We start from the raw sequence: 14,313 nt of genomic DNA on the forward strand, positions 1-14,313 counted from the left end.
ACACACTATCCTAGCCAATCCCACTTACTCTGGTGAATTTCCTATGTTGTCCCTGCTAGACGAGTGTGTTTCCCTATCAATTTATAGGTTTTCAAGGTTGCACCATATTTATATATGCTTTTGAATTTCTTGTGTCCCTAGGATGGGTAGTATTGCATGGTAAATATTACTTCCTCTTAGAAAGAGAAAAGCAATAGTAAATGCCCTAACCCAATGGCAATCCCAATGGTTACCAATGAGGCACGCATTCCCTGAAGAAGAAAGAATGTCACCTAAACAAGTTGATGAAGACTATAGCAAATTTATTGAATACTTTTGTAATTTTTCTTCAATTTTTTTTTTGAATTCGAATGTAATTTGGATTGCAAGTTCTAATAATTGGATTGTAAATGGATTGTTATTTAATTTTATTACTTTAAATTTCTAGCATTTTGTTCATTTTTTACATATATGATAGGCTAGTAAAGTGAGGTGGGAGGATGCGGAATAAGAAAGTACAAACAAGATGATAAAAGAAATAAGTACTCGAGGAAGTCCAATACCAATGAACTTAGATGACACAATCTTATTGAATAAAAGAAAATTTTATTTAAACCCCTCTGAAGAAACTTTTAAAGAAAAGATAGAAAAGCTCTTTAAACTTCAAAATATATAATTTTTTAATTTGAAAATTATTAAAAAAACACTAGTTTGGCTATACAATGTCCTAGAAAAGCTAAGGTATTATTATTATTATTATTATTATTATTATTATTATTATTATTATCGATTTATCGATAGTGGTACATTAAGAGATGGTCAACTTTTGTGTTTTAAGAATTTATTATCTATTTAGGATTATAATTTTTTAAAAAAGGATAAAATTCAGCAACACCCCCTAAGTTCTCTAAATATGACACTCTATCTTCTGTGTTTTCAAAAATTACCAAGGAAACCTTTGAGGTTTCATTTTATCGACAAAATGAACCTTTCATTAGTTGACAGTCATAATAATTATAATGTTAAAAAAATTGTTAGATGCCATTTTCATAAAAATAAAAATAATGACTAAACACATAATAAAGCAAACGAAATATAGTTCAATATTTTTAAATTCAAATAACTTATTGAACATAGTATTAAAAAAAGATAAATTAAAATTTTAAAATTCATTCTTTATAAATTAAAATACAAAATTAGATGTTAGTTCTTAAGTGTGTAAAATTTGAACGTTAAATGGATAAAGAAAACTCGAACTTATATTAATTGTTTAACCTTCGTTTGAGATAATTCAGCGACTTTTTATTTTATTTTATTCAAATTATTATGTTATTAATATGGTATCTAATCAGAAGCAGAAAACAAACCACAATTTGACCAACCATCTGGTTTGAGCCGATTCTTTTAAACTATATTTTACTTGTTAAAGATATGTTCAGTCATTTATTTTCATTGAATGTATGTACCAATATAACTAGTTTAAGAATTTTTTCTAAACGATTCATATTGTTTTTTTATTTTTCATAATTTAATTTTTAAAATAAAAATTTAATTATGTTGTCATGTGTATGTCAACTAATTGACCTAGTCAAGTCGTTGGGTGTTCGATTCACTAATAAGTTTAATTTTCAAAACATATTGCAATCAATTGACCAATTTTTTCAACTTAATTAATTAAATTAATATAATTTTCTTAATTTATCTTACCAAAATTGAATGAAAGGGTAAAATTGTCATTTTATTAAGAATAAAATTAAAAATTTTCAATTAATTTATTAAATTAATGTAATTTTCTTAATTCGTCTTACCAAAGTTGAATGAAAGGTTAAAAGAGAGGAGTTGTGATAGTTTTAAAAAACTCAGGGAATTGAGTGTCATAGTCTGAAAAGTTAAAAAATGTTGCTAAAATTTACCCTTAAAAAATAAAAAATAAAGGAGTCAGGAATGGAATTGTGATTCCTAACTAGAAGAGGAAGGACCAACATTCCATTAAATGGGGGAAACAACATGTGAACTAGAATTCAATTTCACCCTCATCCATACAAACCAAATATAGAAAAGGGGAATCAAGGTTTGAATTACAACTAAATGAAGAGTAGGTTCAATGTCCCTTATTGAGAAGTATACATGAGAAGCTATTATGAGATTTGGTTTTTAAAGAAACTAAGGCTCAGTTTGGATTAAGGATTTTACTTGGAAAAAGAAAAAGAAAGGAAAGAAAAAGAAAGAGGAAACTCATTTTTTTATTTATATTTTCTCTCTCTATTAAATATTATAAAAATAAAAACTTATTTTAACATAACTAAAAATTAAGAAAAACTAAATATTAATGATATGTAAAATCTAAAAAAAATGTGGAAAATAGAGTGCCATTTCATGCTCATCAAATTTGCCATCATTCAAGTCATTGGTAATATCTGTTTTGTTGATAATACCCATTTAAGCCATTGGTAATATCTGTAACATTATTTTATATTGCAAATTTTTGTCCGACAGACAATATTGGAATACAACGGATGACAGAGCTTGTTCATATTCGTCCATATCATGTAAAAATTCAACATGCCCAACCAAAAAAAAAAACCTTTAAAACTCAATTTGGGTTATAATTTAAGAAATTTCAAATGTAACCAAATACAATGTTGTAAGTATGTTAACATAAGTTAAAATGGTAATTAGGAAAGGGGAAATGCTAAATTGGAAATGGAGAAATGAGGAAGGAAGATGGGATACAAATGGAATGGAGGCTTCAAGAAAGTAATCCTAGTGATGGATCAAAAATCCTATTAAGCAGACCAAGTGCAACCCTGCATGCCACAAATTTCACATGAATTTGGAATAGAATGTCTGCAGGGGACCGAATAATACCCACGCCACAGCCCACCGCCCCGCTGGATTGGATTCTCCTTATTTCTCTTTGACGCAGCCCTGGTTTCGCCAGAAGAAAAAGACTAGGTGTTGTCTACCACAGCCCACACGTGGGCACCAAACACTCTTGCGCCCACTTGGACCAAACCCAGTTTCCCCGACAGTAAAATGACGTCGTTTTATACGACGACCATCCCTGACGAGTGGGTCTCTGCCACGTGTCAAAAGCACAGGCAGTGATGAAAATGTTCAGCACAAATCTTGGACGGCATGGCCATGAAGGGCGAAGTTAGATATTGAAATTATGGTAGGGGTTGCTGGACCGACAGGTGAGCGTCGCCCAGTTATAACCACGGGAAAATTAAAAATAAAAAAAAAAAAAAAAAAACTCGTCGCTATAAACCCACATCGCCTGCGGTTACAGTGAAGCACTGAGCGCAGGGCAGAGAAAACAAACAATGGAAGTTCAGAGAGTACAAGCGCTCGCCTACGGTGAACTCAGCCAGCTGCCGGCTCGGTTCGTCCGGCCGGCTCACGAGCGCCCGGAGAACAGCCGCGCGGTGGAAGGTGTGGCGGTGCCGGTGATCTCGCTGTCGCCTGATCGGCCGCACGAATTGGTCGTCGACGAAGTGTCGAAGGCTTGCAGAGAGTGGGGATTTTTCCTGATTACGGATCACGGGATGCCGCCGTCGTTGATCCAGCGGCTGCAAGGGGTCGGAGAGGAGTTCTTCCGGCTGCCGCCGGAGGAGAAGGAGAAATACGCGAACGATCCGTCGACGGGGAAGTTCGAAGGGTACGGGACGAAGATGACGAAGAACCTGGAGGAGAAGCTGGAATGGATTGATTACTTCTTTCATCTAATGTCACCGCCTTCTAAAGTGAACCATGAGACATGGCCCAAGAACCCTCCTTCCTATAGGTACAATACAATAATTTGCTTGATTTCCTTATCCGTTTTTAAGGCTTTCAGGACACTGAATAAATTTAGAGTGGTTAGATTTTCGCTAAATCAACTGTTGTGAATTTGGGTGCTATTCATATCAATCATTTCTGTGTCAAATGAAATATGAATTTTTCTTTTTTTAACTTTTTTTTTTTATAAAAAAGAAAAAGAAAAAAAAAGAACTCTACTGTTTTATTTCTATATAATTAATCAAGTATTATTACTTGGTGTTATGAATTAGCGTTATTTATTACTTTGAAACGACAAGTCATTATAATTTAGCATTTGTCAAAAGTTGAACTTGAATAGATAGCAGACCCAAGAATCATAACGTAGTTTGACAACTAATCTAATAATTTCAAAAGAAAATTCCTGTCACGAGACTAATTGTGGGCAAGCAGAACAGCAAATGCTTATGGGGGAAAAAATGAACAGGTAAGTTAACCTGTGTGGCTGTGTATCTCTCATTTCTTTCCTTGTCACGTAAATTCGTAACAGTTATGGACCTCAATCACTGGAATAATGGATTGTTGCTTCAACTCTTCTCTCAAAACCTCCTGCAGGCGTCCAATCGAGAAATTAAAAGCTTTTAGAAATGTAGATTTGTGTAATGATTCTGACGATGGCTCGTAACATGTTAACAATGTGCAACACAAACACAATGAATGTATGCAGGGGAGTGACGGAAGAATACAACAAGGAGATACTCAGAGTGACATACAAGCTACTGGAGCTGATGTCGGAGGGGCTTGGGCTGGAAGGCAAGGTGCTGGAGTCGCAGTTGGGCGGCAAAGACATAGAAGTGGAAATGAAAATAAATATGTATCCGCCGTGCCCGCAGCCGGAGCTGGCGCTGGGGGTGGAGCCCCACACCGACATGTCCGCCCTCACCATCCTCGTCTCCAACGACGTCCCCGGCCTCCAAGTTTTCAGAGACGACAACTGGGTGTCGGTCCACTATCTCCCCGACGCCCTCTTTGTCCACGTCGGTGATCAGATTGAGGTATTGAGCAACGGCAAGTACAAGAGCGTGCTGCATAGGAGTTTGGTGAACAAGGAGAGGATGAGAATGTCGTGGGCTGTGTTCTGCACGCCGCCTCACGAGGCGTTGATAGGCCCTCTGCCGGAGCTGGTGGATGATGAGAATCCCGTCAAGTACTCCACCAAAACTTATGCCGAGTACCGCCACCGCAAATTCAATAAGCTCCCCCAATAGATCTCCATGATTAATATTGGAGCATTGGAGCAAGCTAGCTAGCATGGCTATTACACTTAATTAATAATTAAAGCCAGGAGATCAATGAGAGTTTGCAGATTCATTGCTTTGGCCTTTAATGTACGTGATTTTCGATCAAGTTCATTTGTGCTGTCTGTCCATCTATCTATTTGATTCTTCAATTCAGAAATGGAAAAAATAACATTGAAAATTTGATTATTGAACGAGCAGTCCCAGAGCATATTTATATTTGTTTGGGCCTTCAAAATTGTCTCAATTCTTAATCTTCAATTCCCAAAACTCTCTCTCTCTCTCTCTCTCTCTCTCAAATGCTGGAAGAGTTCCACTAAATATTTCTACAATTGGAGAACAACCAATTAAAAATTGGATTACTTTAACCCAATCAATAGCTAGTTTTCTTCGGGGCAAATGATGGACATCAATGCAATAAAGGGCGTACATAGAATAATTTAGATTTGAGTAAATTTCGACAAATTTAATATAATTTTATATTATATTTTATTAAAATTCAATATAATCCAAATTCTCTCCAAATATTACTATAATCCCAAAACTGTAAATTGAATTTTGAATATGATTAGAGTTGTTTATGAATCATTTTGGACAATTAAGAGCCCACCCACAGTTAGGAGGCTATTTTGTGCAAAAAACTGATATTCTAATTTAATATATATTCTAAAAGATAATTTCCATAAGATGCCGTTGCAAACAAAAATTTGCAAGATTGATGCTTTTACACAATAACAGTAGAGAAAGCTGAACATGTACATTTTCTGCGTTACTTCATTTATCAACAAAGGGCCATATAAAAGCTAATACATAACTGATAATAACATGAAAATAGGCACTACCCAACATTCAAAACAAACTACTATTGATTAGGTAAACAGACTCCTATTAATCCTATTAACTAGGCAAACAAAAACAAACTCACTGACAATCCTGAAGATTAGAACAACCCAAACATGCAAATTATTAATTTCCTTAACAATCCCTCCCTTAAACTGATATTACGTCTAGAACATTAGTTTAAGGGAGAGGCTATTGAGGAAATTAGTAATTTGCATGTTTGGATTGTTCTAGTCTTTAGGATTGTCAATGAGTTTGTTTCTATTTACCTAGTCAATCGGAGTCTGTTTTGAATGTTGGGTAGTGCCTATTTTCATGTTATTATCAGTTATGTATTAGCCTTTATATAGGCTGTTTGTTGATCAATGAAGTAATGCAGAAAAGAAACATCCTCCGTCTTGTCGCCATGGATCCGCATCTTGTTAACAATTGCCATTGTCCTTGAAAAATAGTTTGTAACTGATTCTCCTGATTTCATTCAACGCATTTCGAACTACGAATGAAGTGTTTGAAGATGCTGCCTCTTAGCTGTTGCTGTACCTGGGTACTTCTTCATGGAATCCCAAATATGCTTGGCGGTGTCCTTGCAAAGGATGGTCTCCAGGATTGAGCGATCAATAGCTTGGAAAAGATAATTCTTTGCTTTAAGATCCTTCAACTTCAGCACTTCAAGCTCCATCTTTTGCACATCTGTCTGCACAACACCTTCTGCTGGTTCTGCTGCTCTAGAAACAATTATCCAATATTCTTTGGACCTCAAGAAGTTCTCCATGAGAACGCCCCAATGGTCATAGTGACCATCAAAGCATGCAATGGCTGGCTGCACAAAACTTTCGGAAGCCATCAATTGCACTTTTTCCTCTCCTCAAAACCCCGCTATGATACCACTGTTGTTACAAACAAAAAATTGAATAATGGAAGCTTTTACACAATAACAGTAAAGAAAGCAGAGAATGCACGTTTTCTGCATTACTTCATTGATCAACAAACAGCTTATATAAAGGCTAATACATAACTGATAATAAATTTCCTTTTATTTTTCCTTTCCTTTCCTTACCCCTCGTAAAATCCTTGACCCAAACAGACCCTTAATTACCAAGAAATATGAAAAACAGAAAACAAGATTGAACAAAAATCCCCAAATTTTGCACTTAATACTTTAAAAAATGAACCTACTTGAAACTTCACACTAAATTTGTGAGATGGCTACCATTTTCTATAGGCTTCTCAACAGCAATAGCATTCATACAGTTATTCGAACCAAAAATTATATGGAATTGGGACTGTCCATTAACAGGATCTGTCAGGCGATTAGCCCATTCACTCTTTTCTTAGAGTGGGCTAGATGTAGCGAGCCATCCTTAACATCCAAAATAGGGCTTGAAGCATTTATTAAGTGGCCCAAGTTAGTTAAAAAGGAGGCTCCTTTTTTTATTAACCACCTAGATCCAAAACAAGGAATAAGCGGCCCAACCCAGATTTCTTGGCCTCCTCTTCCCTGAGCGTAACCCTAGCCTCTTCAGTTAGGATTGCAGAATCCTCCGCCTAGTATTCAAAGCATGAAGGATCTATAGAGACACTCAAAATCTTCATGGAAATAGACCCCAAAAGGGCAACAAACTATGATTAAAGCAGAATCCTAGGTCGAGGAGGCCAAGGAATTATTTATAAAGAGATATTGTGAACAAACTAGTTGTTGCCATCAATAAATCCACAACAATTGATGAGAGCTAAATTGATCACTTCATCAATTAAATGATTATTCCCTCAAAGATAAAACACAAGCATGTGGTGAAGCTCTTGGGATGTTGTTTAGAGACGAGTTTCATTTCTAGTTTATTAATTTATCAACAATGAAACACTTTACAACCATCTCAATTGTGCAGACAGATCATTCCTTTATATTACTTGGGAAACTCGTTTGACTATCGCAACAGTAACTGCAGGGACCATTTCATATTTGCACAATGCAGCTTCCATCCCCATTATTCATAGGGATATCAAGTCTCACCAATATATTGCTTGACGACTACAATAGAGCAAAAGTATCTGATTTCGGGGCTTCAAGGTTAGTCCCTAAAGATCGGGCTCAATTGGTGACAATGGTGGAGGGGACACTTGGATACTTGGATCCATAATACTTGCAATCAAATAAACTAACTACGAAAAGTGATGTCTATAGTTTTTGGGTTGTTTTGGTTGAATTACTCATAGGTAAGAAGGCACTCTCTTTCCATAGACCTAAGCAAGAAGTAAATCTAGCTACATTCTTCGCTTCTTCAATGAAAGATGATCGCTTGTTTGAAGTTATCGAGAGTGGAACGATAATTGAGAAAAATGCAAAGCAAATTAAGGAAGTTGTTATATTAGCAAAGCAATGCTTGAGATCAAAAGGGGAGCAAATTAATGATGCTTAAGCCTTGTGAAGACATGCAGTTTTTGCTGTGTTGTGGGCAATTTTGTCTGAATGGGTGCATTTTATAGGGAAAATATACTTTTTTAGATTTACAGCAGGATTGGAGAGCATTGTTGTTTTGATTTTATTTTTAATCTTGTTCTTAACTTTACTTCATAAGAGGGTATCTTATTCTCATTTTGCTACATTCTTTCTTCTTTAATTAAATCACTTTATTCTTATTTTATCAAAAAAAAAAAATCAAAATATATATATGCAAGGTATTATCAATTGGTTTAAGCATATGCAGAATAACAAAAGATAACCATACTAAAATTTTATAAAAATTAGATTGCAAATATTTTTTTTTTTGGGGGTAAATATAGGTAAAACTTATCTTTAATATTTCTAACATTTTAATTTTAAAAATAATTTTGTTATTAGATGTGTCACAGTGTCAGTCATATTTTAGTTATTACAGCAACCACATAGCGCTAGACATCAGATTGTCTTGAGATTTCCATTTTTGATGTGGTTTAAATAATAGGGAATTAGAAGGGCTTGCTTCTTTGCCTCGTGTTTTAGAGGATTACAAGGTTTCTAATAAGTGGGATGTTGAGTGTGTGGGTTTTGGGGAGTCTTCAGGTGATTTTTCCTGTGTCTTCTCAGGTATAATCTGCCTTTCATTTGTTTTTTTTTTTTGTTTTATGATGACAGAAGATGGATTCATTGGAACACAAAGAATATACAAAGAGGAGAACAATAAATCCTCGAACAAAAAGAATAAAAAAACAGAATAAGACAATAATAAAAAACAGTGGAAGCGTGATGGCCTCTCTCTCTCTGGTTTGCATATGGTCTATCAGATTTTGCTTGGCCAGGTCAGTGAAGCTTAGCGCCCAATTTCTGCAAATTAGCTAAGGAATTTCGTCTTCAATCTAGAGGCAGAAGAGATGCAAATCCCTCAGTTCCCAGATGGTGGTGTCAGGTAGTGATGGAAGGGAAGGTAGGTGAAGGAGAAGAATGCACAAGTAGAATCCAATAAGGAAAGCAGGATGTAGTTCAAGGGAACGAAAAGTTGTGCCTTCGTTGCGGGGGTAAGCTGCAGTCGAACGTTCGGTCAAAGTCGTACCCTCATACTGGTAAGGCAACCAGGGTTGTCCTTACCCTTAAATATTAGGTATATACTTTGGAACCAACATGATTTTCATGGACGACATAATCTTGGCTTCGAAAATTTCTTGGTGACACAGATGATAAAATCAAAAATGTCAAAAGTGTCACTAGTATTTCTGTAAGGAGCTCGTTCATACACATCCGCAATGCTGATGTTATCCGAACAATTTTTCAACGTACATCCAAAGTTTGTGTCCATAATCTAAGAGTGTATTTTAAATATATCTCATTTCTCAGAAAAAAAACTAGGGCACTCTTTCCAATACATTTTTAAAGCATGCTTTATGATAGCCTTAACATGTGATGAAGGAAGAGACATAGTCAAAGAATAGAAAAATGAACTGACCTAGAACCTCTCTCGCGAATGGTATTCTCTCTCGTGCGAACAACTCCCAATCGCTCCGCGCTCTTTAGATCGTCATCATGGTGGTATTATTTATCGACGATGGGTATTCATTCAGTCTAGATCAAAGGGAAATCTTTCGATCTGTGGTTGGACAAAGCAGGGAAGGTTGAAGCTCTGTTCGTTCTTGAGAAGAGTCAGCAGCGCAATCAGTGGGTTCCATTTTCTTTGGTTGCAGCAACATGGTTCTCACAAGGGTTCTCATCTTTTTTCTGGAAGTTTGAGCAAGGGTTTTCGGCTTGAGGAGGTGAGACCAGAGGCGGCCAGGGTTCTCAGCATGGACGATGGGATGACGAGGGTCGGGCGAGTAGGGCCTGGGTCTTTGACGAGTAATATAGACATGGGTCAATTGCTTGAGAATAATAAAGGCCTTTAAAAACTTCTGATGGGCCTGTTGGTTAAGAAGGCCCAATATCACAATTTTGATTCTATATTGGGCCAGGTTAGAGAGGGAAAAACTCAACAGGGTAAAATTGCAGTTGGGCCAATCGATTAGGCAGGCCTAAATGCCTAGTCTAGCCCCGCTATTCCTGTCAAGGAATACAGTAAGGGGGTAACGATTAGGATTGCACAGTACAAAACTGCATTCAACGAGAATTTCATTGCTTAGCCACTCCTAGTCCGTTAGAAGGGACCAGCCAGCCTCCTACCATGCTCTTAGCTGGTTCTATCTCCCATCTTTGTAGCATCAAACATAGGCCAAGGGCTAAGAAGCATTAATACCAACATGGGGACAGGTATGATACGATACCTCGATATTGACATAGCAATACGACAATTTTGAAAAAATTAAGATATGACCAAGGCAGGGATACATTAATTAACTAATGCAAATACATATCTATTTAGGAATTGATCCATCAATATGCCTCATAAATGGCTCCAATGGGTACTCCCAGGAGGGCGTGGAGAAAAAAGATACCTATCAAATTTGTTGGACATCCTTACCTAAGGGATGCCAACACCTATGGGCGGAGAGTCCTGCTTGGCCAAAACTCTTCACAAGCGAGAGTTCCCATGGATGCAATACCCGCTAGAAGGTACGCTTCCAATTGATTAGGAATCGGATTTATAAACTCTAATACCAATTTCTATAGAGGTCGATGATCTCAACTAGACTATCGAGACTCTACTAATTAGATCGTTATAAAAATGAAAGAGGGAAGACTAAATTAATAAAAGCATCAATACCTATCTTGTTTCTTCAAAACCTTTACATTGCTGTAGAAGGTAATTCTCCAATCCCACCACTATGTTGGTGCCTATACAGTGCTACTATGCCTCACCTTCGGGCTCTTTCAGGCAAAATAAGATTTAAACTTGCACAAAAATGTTTGCTTAGAATGGAAAGTATTTGAGAGAGAAACTTTTGAACGAAATGAAACTTCTATTAATTTTTCCTCTCCGAACAAAGGGTTTAAGTTCCCCTTAAATAGGCAAGCATGCTACTTGAGGATAAGCACAACTCTTGCTTTCTCAAAAGCAGATGCTGACATAAAGCAAAGATTCCTACTTTAATAAAGTAACTTAAATAAAGAGGGGACAACACATGCTTTGCTGACTCACCACTTTTACTTTAATAAAGTAAAGATTCCTAACAAAATAAAATAGAGATAATATGATTTACAAAAGATAATATAAACTGATATGACAACATCAATTAGTCCGATCATGTGGCTTGGGATATGATGTCTTTCTGGACTAACATCTGGTGAATAAAAATCTCTTATTTTGAAATATCTTTAAGGGCTTCGATGAATTCTTCATCATTATCTGTCTTAGCGAGTTCTGCTAAAACCAACTAGAGTTCATTCTTCATTGCTTGAATTGATGGGAAATGACATTCCCAATTTCTGATTTGGCTTACCAATTTTCTTGCTTCAATAGCATAATCTACTAAGCTTAATGCTTCAGAATGTTGGAGAAACCTTCCATCAATTGCAACCAAAGTTTCATAATCTAAGAAGAGCACAAAATCTAAAGCAATTCTTACTTCTAAAAGATAAATTCCCCACAAACTTTCAACCATTTCATTAAACTTTCTCTAGTTATAATCCTTTGACTGAGTCTGGTTGATTTGTCTTGAAGAGCTGAGTAAACCTACTAAGTCCTCTTTTAAGAGCTGGCTTTCTCGTGTTATAGAACTTTAAATACAATTTGGCAATCAATCTAATGCATCTCCTGCCTGGACTGCATCCTAACATATTTTGCCATCCTCTTGTAGTTACTTTTATCTGCAGAGTTTTCTTTACACTTTTGTCTTGAAGATCTACATGTAAATCTAGTATTACTTTGATTCAGGCTGCTCCTGAATTCAAATTAGCCCTCGCTCCTCCTAGTAAGGACCAACCAAAATTACGAATGCTTCCATTCATGAAAGCTACAAGGATGGGTAAATCTTGTCCTTTCTTGACTAATGGATCAATTCCAACTTGGATAATTCCATAATGGACATATCTTGCCCTTTTATCTGTGGCTTTCTGGACTTCTTGTGTAGATAACAGTGTAACTACAAATGTCCCTACATTCGTACTGGATACTTCTGTAGTTACCACTTTCTTGATTACCATTATAGTTTCTTTGTAAGGTATCCATGAGGTATGGTATGCTTCAACCCAACTGGCTAAAGGCATTCTCCATTCTTGGGAATCTCTTCCTCCTGAAAGGATTTCCGTTTTTGCAGAATGTACTAGATCTTCTCCTAATCCTGCTAATGGAACTAGATTGAGTACATTTTATATTGGCTTCATCGTTACTAATCTAAATTGGCTTAGCTTAAGATGGAAAGGAGATTGTTCTAGAATTTCTTCCTCTAAATCTTCTCCTTCAGTATCTCAGTATTCTGAAAAAATATAATAGACATTGTCATCATATGAATCTACTTCTCCCCAAATAGGTTCATACAGAAGCTCTAAAGAGTTTTCCATCAAGATGATCTTGAGACTACCCTTTCTCTTCTCTGCTTCTGGGCAGTCATTAGCCTTGTGACCCTTCTTGCCACAAAACCAACAACAATTACATTCTGAAAGAGATTTTTCCCTGTGGGCACTTAAGATATCTTCCATATCTTTTCTTGATAGATTCCCTAACATCTTTTTTGATCTTATTAGGTCTAAGATATCTCTTTCTTGGAGCTTTGGGTTCTCTTCTTAAACTGCTCCTCTTGCCAAATCTTTTCCAAGATTTCTTTCTTGGTTTTTTTTGATGGCATTGACCTCCTGAATAGCTAGGCTCCATAGATTTTGAAGTTTCTACTGTTCTCTTATCGCAACCATATCTTCCTGCAATCCCACTTGTCTTGGGACAACATACTGGATTCATATATGGCATATTTCTTACATCCTGTAAGACATGTCTTTGCATACAGTAAAGTCTTATTATCTGCCTTACTGTCTCAACTCTTAACTCCGAGAGTGTCTAATACTTCTGTATCTCTCTCAAGTCTTTGTTTTATGGCTTAAACTACCAATCCTGGCTAACTGCCTGATAGTTTTTGCACAAAAACTTCTTTGGCATATGCTTGGTCCTGAGGCCTTAGTTGATAATACTAGTGTTGAAACTCAAAAAGGTATTCTTTGAAATAGCACATATCACAAATCTGGATTTTTGTGATGGTCATCCTAGCTTTTTTTACCAACTCTTCTCCTATGTCTATCAAGGAATATTCAACAAACTCCTGTTTGAGGACATCTGCGATAATAGTTATGACCTCATCTAGGGTATGAATAGTATTTAGGATGATTGCACTCACATATGAGTTTCTCTACAATATTTACCAAAAATTTCCTGCATTATCCCTTAAGGTGGAAATTGCGAACTTATATGCTCACTCTACCATCCAAGTTTCTATGCCATGGCTTGGGATATTGAATCTAATATCCATTGTCCAACCATCAATGGTTGTTGCTGAAAGCAAAGTCTTGATTTCTTCAATCTGGCTGTTACTTTCTACTGTCTAATTTACACTTAGGATTTCTCCTCCAACAAAATTATTGAAGATTTTCTAGGAAGGACTCTAGAAATCTCGAAAGATTAAAGGGAAATTCTAGAGGGATTACTAGTAAATCTAGTAAATGCACTTTTCTCAAAAAGTGTTAAAGAAGTAATCGAAATGGTCGAAGAACTTGAAACCATTTCAAACGATTACAAAGAAATTAACAAGGATTATATGGCTAGCCTCATACATTAGCAAATTATCGTAAAAGTAACTATGGAGAGACAACTCAAAAAAAAGGGTTATTCACAACCAGAGCGATCATAGGTGTTGAGGAATATCCAGAGCTAAAGCAATATTGGAAAAGAACAGGATTATGTATTCCAAAATTGTAGATTCCTAACTATATCAATCTTGAAAATTTAATTGTGGTTCAGAGAACCCTTAGATTAGGAGATATTTAGTTTTTTTGGGTTCAAAAAAATCGGGCAAGTTTTTAATTTCTTACCACCAATGGTAAAGAATGTAT

General features: G+C 36.1%; 1 protein-coding gene and 1 pseudogene across 1 annotated transcript; both read left to right on the forward strand.

Annotated features, from left to right (window-relative positions):
- The first annotated feature begins 2,958 nt into the window (after positions 1-2,958).
- Positions 2,959-5,230, forward strand: LOC131162287 (flavonol synthase/flavanone 3-hydroxylase-like). Its single transcript, XM_058118598.1, has 2 exons — positions 2,959-3,766; positions 4,466-5,230. Exons 1-2 carry the CDS (start codon positions 3,306-3,308, stop codon positions 5,004-5,006), a joined length of 1,002 nt encoding a protein of 333 aa, XP_057974581.1. The 5' UTR covers positions 2,959-3,305; the 3' UTR covers positions 5,007-5,230.
- Positions 5,231-7,078: 1,848 nt separating this feature from the next.
- LOC131162615 (wall-associated receptor kinase 5-like) lies at positions 7,079-8,395 on the forward strand (annotated as a pseudogene).
- Positions 8,396-14,313: the final 5,918 nt, after the last annotated feature.

Source organism: Malania oleifera, chromosome 8, assembly GCF_029873635.1.
Source record: "Malania oleifera isolate guangnan ecotype guangnan chromosome 8, ASM2987363v1, whole genome shotgun sequence".
NCBI lineage: Eukaryota > Viridiplantae > Streptophyta > Magnoliopsida > Santalales > Ximeniaceae > Malania > Malania oleifera.

Coding starts and splice junctions, on each gene's coding strand:
- LOC131162287 (XM_058118598.1), top strand. CDS start 3,306: ATGGAAGTTCAGAGAGTACAAGCGCTCGCCTACGGTGAACTCAGCCAG. Junction 3,767..4,465: donor AAGAACCCTCCTTCCTATAG/GTACAATACAAT, acceptor GAATGTATGCAG/GGGAGTGACGGAAGAATACA.